Source organism: Talpa europaea (genome assembly GCF_964194135.1).
Source record: "Talpa europaea genome assembly, chromosome: 3".
Taxonomy (NCBI): Eukaryota; Metazoa; Chordata; class Mammalia; order Eulipotyphla; family Talpidae; genus Talpa; species Talpa europaea.
Window position 1 is genome coordinate 150,978,733 of NC_140069.1, and position 6,861 is coordinate 150,985,593.

General features: G+C 74.7%; 1 protein-coding gene across 1 annotated transcript; it reads right to left on the minus strand.

Annotated features, from left to right (window-relative positions):
* Positions 1-1,305: 1,305 nt before the first annotated feature.
* MNX1 (motor neuron and pancreas homeobox 1) lies at positions 1,306-5,341 on the minus strand (the record flags this gene model as incomplete). The annotated part of the gene is made up of 3 exons (XM_084229519.1): positions 1,306-1,668; positions 2,062-2,222; positions 4,672-5,341. 3 exons carry the CDS (start codon positions 5,339-5,341, stop codon positions 1,306-1,308), a joined length of 1,194 nt encoding a protein of 397 aa, XP_084085645.1.
* Positions 5,342-6,861: the final 1,520 nt, after the last annotated feature.

A 6,861-nucleotide genomic window follows, 5' to 3' on the forward strand; every position in this document is an offset into this window, starting at 1 on the left:
GGCGTTTGCAGGGAGCCGCGCGCGCCGCGCAGGGCCCGGCCCGGCCCGGCCCGGCCCCCGCCCCTCCCGCGGCCGCCGCGGCCCGGCCCCGCCGGCACCTTTGGACCCCGGCCCCGCCCCCGCAGCCCCCGCCCCCGGCCGCGCCGCGCCCCCGGCCTTGGCGGAGGCCGGTTTATGGAGGGAGCGGGTGATAATGAGCTGCCAGAGGGGAGATTAATCTCACCCCGGCCTCGACGCAGGGAGCGCCCGCCCCGGCGCGGCCACCACCGAGTCAGGCGCCGGCCCCCCTGAACCCGCGTGTCAGCCGGGGGGTGGGGGGTGGGCGGGGGGCGGGGGCCGCCCGGGCGCGGGGGCGCGGGAGGGGGGGCGCGCCCCGCAGCCGAGCTCCTCGGCCCGAGGCCCCGACCCGCCGCCCGGCCGGGGCAAAGCGCGCGCGGCCCGGCTGGGCAGGCCCTGCTGGGCAGGTCCGGCGGTGGCGCCGCGCGGGAGAAGCGAGGCCCGCGGAGCCGTCCAGCCGCGCTGCGAGCCCGTCACGGGCGTCGCCGCCCCTCGCTCCCGGCGGCCGGGCCCGGGAGGCGGCGGGGGGGCCGGAGTCCAGGGTCACCCGCCCCGGGCTCCCGCAGGCAGAGGGGGGGCGCCCCACCCGCCCCCAACGGCCCGGGTTTTGCTCCAGCTCCTCTCGCCTGCGCCCCGAGAATCAAGCCACCAAGCCCGCGCCCTCCCCGGGCCCCAGAGCCCGTCCGACGGCCGCTCGCCACTCGGATGTCACCCCTGCTGCCCCCTCGAGCCCCCCCCCGCCGCCCCCAAGGTTCTGACCCCCCCCAGCCGCAGACCCCGCCTCCGGGCCCCGGGGACGAGCCACACCTGCCCAGTAAAAAACGATTTATTTTACATTCCGTCCCGGGTGGTGGGGAGCTAAATAATAATTTAGCATGCATACTAGAGCGTCTTCATATACATATATAAATACAATCTACAAAAATAGAGCCCGCGCGGGTCTCCGGCTCCAGCGGTGCCAACGGCGGGCCGGAGGCGCCTCCTCCCGCAGACGCCGACGCCCCGGCCTCCCCCGGCCTCCCCGCGGGCCGCGAAGGCCTTTTCCAGGGCGGGTGGGGGCCACGCAGCACTGTCCGTCCCTCCCTCGGGGTCTGGGCGGGCGCCCCGGGGTGCCGGCTCCCCCCGCGGGGCCCCTTCCGCGCACAAACCAGACGCCGCCGGGGCAGGCGCGGCGCCCCGCGGCCGAGTCCGCGAGCAGCGGGCGGGGCGGGCCGGGCCGGGCCGGGCCGGGCCGGGCGGGCGCGCGGGCTACTGCGGCGGGGGCGGGTGCCCGGGCCCGGCGGGCCGCGGCGGCGGGGAGTCGGCCCCGGAGGAGCCGTCGGAGGACGCGGCGCGCGGGCCCGCGGCGCCGTCGCCGTAGGGGAAAGCGTCCTCGTCGTCCTCGTCGTCCTCGTCCTCGGGGTCACTGTCCCTCAAGTCCCGCAGGCGGCGGCCGCTGCCCTTGTCCCCGGGCGCCGGCGCCCCCAGCAGCTGCGCGTCGCCCTTGTCGTCCGCGCCGGCCTTGCCCGCGGCCGCGCCGCCCTTCTGCCGCTCGGCCTCCTGCGCCGCCTGCTCCTTGGCCTTCTTGCTGCGCTTCCACTTCATGCGCCGGTTCTGGAACCAGATCTTCACCTGCAGACACCCGCGTGAGGCCGCGCCCGCCGCCCGGGGCCTGGAGCTCGGGGGTGTCCAGCCGCCCCCCCCCCCACGGGCTGGAGCCGGGCGGCCCCACCCCCCACCCCCAGGCCGGGAGCCCCACAAGCTCCTTTTTACAGAACAAAGTTTCTCAAAGGCGGCAGGAAGGGGAAGGGCAGAGTCCCTAAACTGCAGCTTCTGGGGTGCACCCCAGCCTACTGAATCCACCATCTGGGCGCCCTTCACGGAGCCTGGTGGGGGCAAGTGGACGCTCAGCGGGCACAGGATGTGCCGTAACGGTCAGTAAGGAGGCTGGAGGCCCAGGACCCTGTTGGGTCAAGCATGCAGGGGGAGTGCGGGAGCGGGTGGGCTGTCGGGAGCCGCGCGCACCTGAGTCTCCGTGAGCATCAGCGAGGTGGCCACCTCGAAGCGCTTGGGCCTGGACAGGTACTTGTTGAGCTTGAACTGGTGCTCGAGCTCCAGCAGCTGCTGGCTGGTGAAGGCCGTGCGGGGCCGGCGGCACTTCCCCAGGAGGTTGGACTGCGCTTGGGCTGGGGGCACAGAGAGCAAGAGTCCGGCTCCGGCCCACCTCCGCGGTGCCACCGCCCTCCGCAGCCCAGCCAGGCCTCCCTCCCGGGCCGTGCCCTCTCCCCGGGAAAGGCGGCTGGAGAGCGACGCTGTTCCAGAGTGTGGAGTGTGGACAAGCTGGTGGCACCAGACAGGCTGGGTCTAATGGCACCGAATCCCCTGTCCAGTCAGGCCTGGGGTCCCAGTGACAGAGCCCGCGCCAGGTGCGCCCTCTCCACCGACAGGCACCGGAGACCGAGGGCAAGAAGCAGGGGCTGGAGGGCCAGAGGCCTCCCCACTACCCAGCAGCACCCCAGAGGCCCAGGATTGCTGCTCCTGCCTCACCCCACCCCTGGTGCAAGATGCGCGGCGGAGGCCGCCCCTTAGTGCACCCGGACGGAGGACAGGAAACGAGGAGGGAGAAGCCGCGAGGAGGGGCCGGGGGTGGTGAAGGAAGAGGGAGGGAGGAGCCCGGGACCCAGGAAGGTCGTTTTTCGTTGGAGACCCTCCCACCTGCGGGCCGGCCACCGCCCGCCCCGGGCACCGGCTGCGCAGCCAGAGACCAGGCGCCTTCCCTACGCCCGCTCATCGCGCAAATGAAAGGCCTGGGTGGAGAGCGGCTCGCTCAGGAGGTCGCGCTTTATTTACATAATTTCACACAGTTACACCACAGAGGATTTTACAACCTCAGAACGAGACTTCCCTGGATTTCCCAGGAGCCTGACAAGTGTCAGACAATAAAAGAAAGAAAAGGAAAGGAAAGAGGCCAGCCGGGCCGAGCCCACCCCGACGGCAATTCGCTTTCTGGGAAGGCCCACGCCCCCCACTTTAGTGAAACAAGGCCTGTCCCCAACCTGGCAACCCATTAGAACTTTAATTAAAACGCGGGCTCCAGAGGGACCTTGCGGGAAATGCCTTCGCCCGAAGAGGCGAGAGGAAACCGGGGTTTCCCGGGCCGAGGAAGGTTGCAGAGCACGCCCCGCGGGTCCCCTCAGGACTCGGCGACAGGCTCCATTTCTGAACTTAAAGCAACGTTTCCAGGGCGCCCTCCAGGTCAAGAGCAGGGACCGGAACTGGGAAAGCATGCGCCAAAGGGGCCCGTTCTCACGAGCGCGGCGCCACCCTGTGCTGCGGGGCTCCCGCTGCTTTGGGCCACCAGCGCCGGTCGCCGGCAGCTAAGCACCCGCACTGGGGGGATCCAGGTCTCGGGGGCCCGCGGGCAACTTTTCTCCAGAAAGAGCTTGTCGGTTAGAGGCCAGGTCCGGGGGGAACCCTGGGTTTGGCTGAGCCGGGGGCAGCAGGCTCAGATATCCCTGGAGCTGCACCCCCCAAGCTGAGAGGTGAGCGTGGACAGAGAGGCCGGCCCTGGCAGGAGGGGCCTTCTTGGAGCTGAGCTGGGAAAACCTGGGGTGGCGGCAAACAGCTCCTGCCAGCGTTTTCGCACCCGCCCGCGACACCCCCAGCCCTCTGGGGTCCCAGCTGTTCCCTGTGTAGTCCCAGCCCGGCTCCTAGCAGAGGGGTCCGAATTCTGGCAAGTGTTTCTTTCTGTTTTCTTTCCTCCTGGCTTCCCCCCTCCCCCGCCCCCAGCAACTGCTTCTCCTCAGTCTAAACAAATTCGCTCTGACAGAGACAATGGGGTTCCTTTGTCCGGGTGGTGGGCGGCTGGAAGCAGAAAGCCGCTAGGCCTGAGGCCTGGAGACCCAGACTCCCGGAGGCCAGAGCCGCCCAGGCCTCGTCCTGCCCAGGAAGCGGGACCCAGCCCGGCGGCTCTGGGTGGGACCGGCCGGCCCTCCTCGGGCCACCTGCGGCCGGGCCGCGGCTGTGCTGGCCGCCCTGGCTTCTGGGGCTGGGGGCGCCCGGCCGCCCGGTCTCTGCCATCGGCTTCCCAAAGAAGCGGCCCGGCCAGCCCCCGGGTTCCAGCCTGGCGGGCAGCCTCCCGGCCTCAGGCGGCCGCAGCACCCTGGCAAGGGCGGGGGACACCTGGGCCCCAGCGCACAGGCCCGGGGTCCTGGGGCCATTTCCCCGCAGCCCCTGGACCTCCCTCTCCCCAGGGCAAGGCCTCCCCGGCGCCCCTCCGGGGAAGCGCGGGCCAGGGGCTGCCCAGGGCCTGCTTGGAGGGTGCCTCCCCGGCTCCCCTCCCTTCCCAACGGTCTTCTCGCGGGCCTGGGGTTAATCATTAGACGCGCCTCACACCTCCAGTGCTGCTTCCCGGTGAGAGGAAGCGAAGGCCAGGCCCGCGCGTGGCCATGTTCATCCTTCCCTGCCAAGCCCGCCCGGCGCCGGCCCCGAGGCCTCGCTCGGCGCCCCGGCAGCGCGCCCGGCTTCCCCAGCTCGGGGCGCGGGCGGCGCGGGGTGCGCGGGGTGCGCCGGGCGCCGCCGGGGAGCCGCGCGCGGGGTCCCTCCCGCCGCCCCCTCCCCGCGGCCGGTACTCACAGTTGAAGTCGGGCATCTTGGGCAGGATCATGCCCGCGGTGGACGCCCGCAGCCACTGGTCCAGCTGGAAGGTGCCGGCGCCCAGTTTGATGGGGTCGGCGGGGTGCGCGGGGTGCGCGCCCTGCACCTGCGGGTAGGAGTAGGACAGCGCCGGGTGCTGGCCGGCCAGGGCCGCCGCGGCCGCGGCCGCCGAGTAGCCGTACACCGGGTGGCCGTAGAGCGCCGCCTGCGCCGGGAGGCCCGCGCCGCCCTGCGCGCCCCCGGGGTGCAGCCCCAGCGCCAGGCCCCCCGCGGCGGCCGCGGCGGCGGCCGCAGCGGCGGCCGCGCCGGGGTGCGCGTGGTGGTGGGACCCGCCGGGCGCGCCGCCCGCGCCGCCCGCGCCCAGGAAGCCGGGCTTGGGCAGCAGCGCGCAGTGCGCGGCCAGCAGGCGCGGCGGCGAGGGGCTGTCCGCGCGCAGGCGGTCGGCGGGGCCCGCGGGCGGCTCCGAGGGCGCGGGGCTGCCGCCGCGGCTCGCCCCGCCGCCCGCCCCGCCGCCCGCCCCGCCGCCCGGGCCCGCCGCGGCGGCCGCCAGCGAGGTGACCAGGGCGAGCGGCGCGCTCTGCGCCGAGGCGGCGCGCGGCGGGTCCACGGCCAGGAGGGCGTCGATGCGGAAATTCCGGGACTTCTCCATGCGGGGCGCGGGCGGCGGCCGGGCTCGCGCAGGGGCCGGTCCGCGCACTCGAGGTCGCCGCCGCGCTCAGCCGAGGCTGACCATGGCCCGCGCCGGCGCCGGCGCCCCGGGCGGCTCCCCGCGCTCCCCGCGCTCCCACGGGCGCCCGACCGCCGCCGCGCCCGGGCCGGGGCCGGAGCCGGAGCCGGGTCCGCGCTGCAGCCCTCAGGCGACCGCGCCGAGGCCGCTGGCGCCGTGGCGGGGCCCCGCGCCCCTCCGCGCACTTGAAGCGCAGCGCGGCCGCCGATTGGCGCGCGCGAGGGGCGCCCGGGGAGGGGCGCGGGGCCCGCCATTGGCCGAGGGGCGCACCTGTCACCGTCGGCCGCCCGCCGCCCCGCCCCTGCGCCGCGGGGTCCTAAGCACCTGGGCGCGCGGCCGCCGCGGGGAGACGGCGCGGGCAGCCGGGCGGCGCGGCCTGGGGCGCGGGAGCCGGTCCCCCCGCCCCCCCGGCTCGCGCTCCCCCGCCGGCCGCCGCCTCCCGGCCCCCGCGGCGCGCGGGGTTTGCCCGCTCGTGCGTCGGGCGCCCGGCGCTGGCCCAGGTCCAGCCCCGGAGCTGCAGGCTGCGGCCCGGCCGGGCAGGACGGCGCGGGAGCCCCTCTCGGGGAGGTTCTGGGGGCACACGCGGGAGTGGGCGGCCCGCCCGGGCCTCCGGGTTGGCCCGGGAGGCGGCGGGCGCGGGTGGGCAGGCCCGGGCTGGCACGCCTCCCCCGTGGGTGCTGCTGACCCGGCCCTTCCCGCTGGCCGGGCTGCCCAGGAGGGCGAGCCGCAGCCGGGCGTGTGGCTCTGCGAACCAGCCGGACTGCAGGGGCCCCGCGCTGACCCTGCTGGGCCCCGGGCCCCAGGCGGAAAAGTGCAGCCGCCTCCTGCCGCCGCCAGCTTTGTCCCGGCGAGTCCGGCGCAAACGGCTTCCCCGGCTGGTGGCGGGCCCGAGAGCCCCCCACGCACACGCAGGCGCCTCGAAATATTCCCAGCACCTCCTCGCCCTGCCGGCCCGCGAGCCGCCTGCCCACGCCCGGCTTTGTCTGCCGTGGGACCCGCCCCTCCCCGACGGCCCGAAGGCCCCGACCCGGAGCGAGAGGGGCGGCGCTTGCAGGACGGGAAGGGGCTCTGGGGTGGACGAGGCGAAAAGCCGGGGCCACCAGACCCGGGGGTCAGCGGGCCAGGTCTCTGCAGGAGGACTTTTAAAAGGCGACTGTGGACAGCGCACGGCTTCCGCAGAAGGCTTTGGCCTGGGAGGCCTGGGGTGCTCCTGGGGGCCGGCGGAGCGGGCAGGGGGCACCGCCGTTGGGCAAAGCCCATGGCCACCTGTGAAGAGGGAGAAGCGCTGCTCTCTCCCCTGGATGGGAGCTCCCCAGAGGACTCTCCTGGGCCACACCAGGCGTGCAGGCCAGGCGGGGCGAGCCCTGGTCCCCCACGCAAGCCCTTACGCCTGGGAGTTGGGACTGGGGCCAAGAGTGACCACTGGGCCACCATACAGGCCC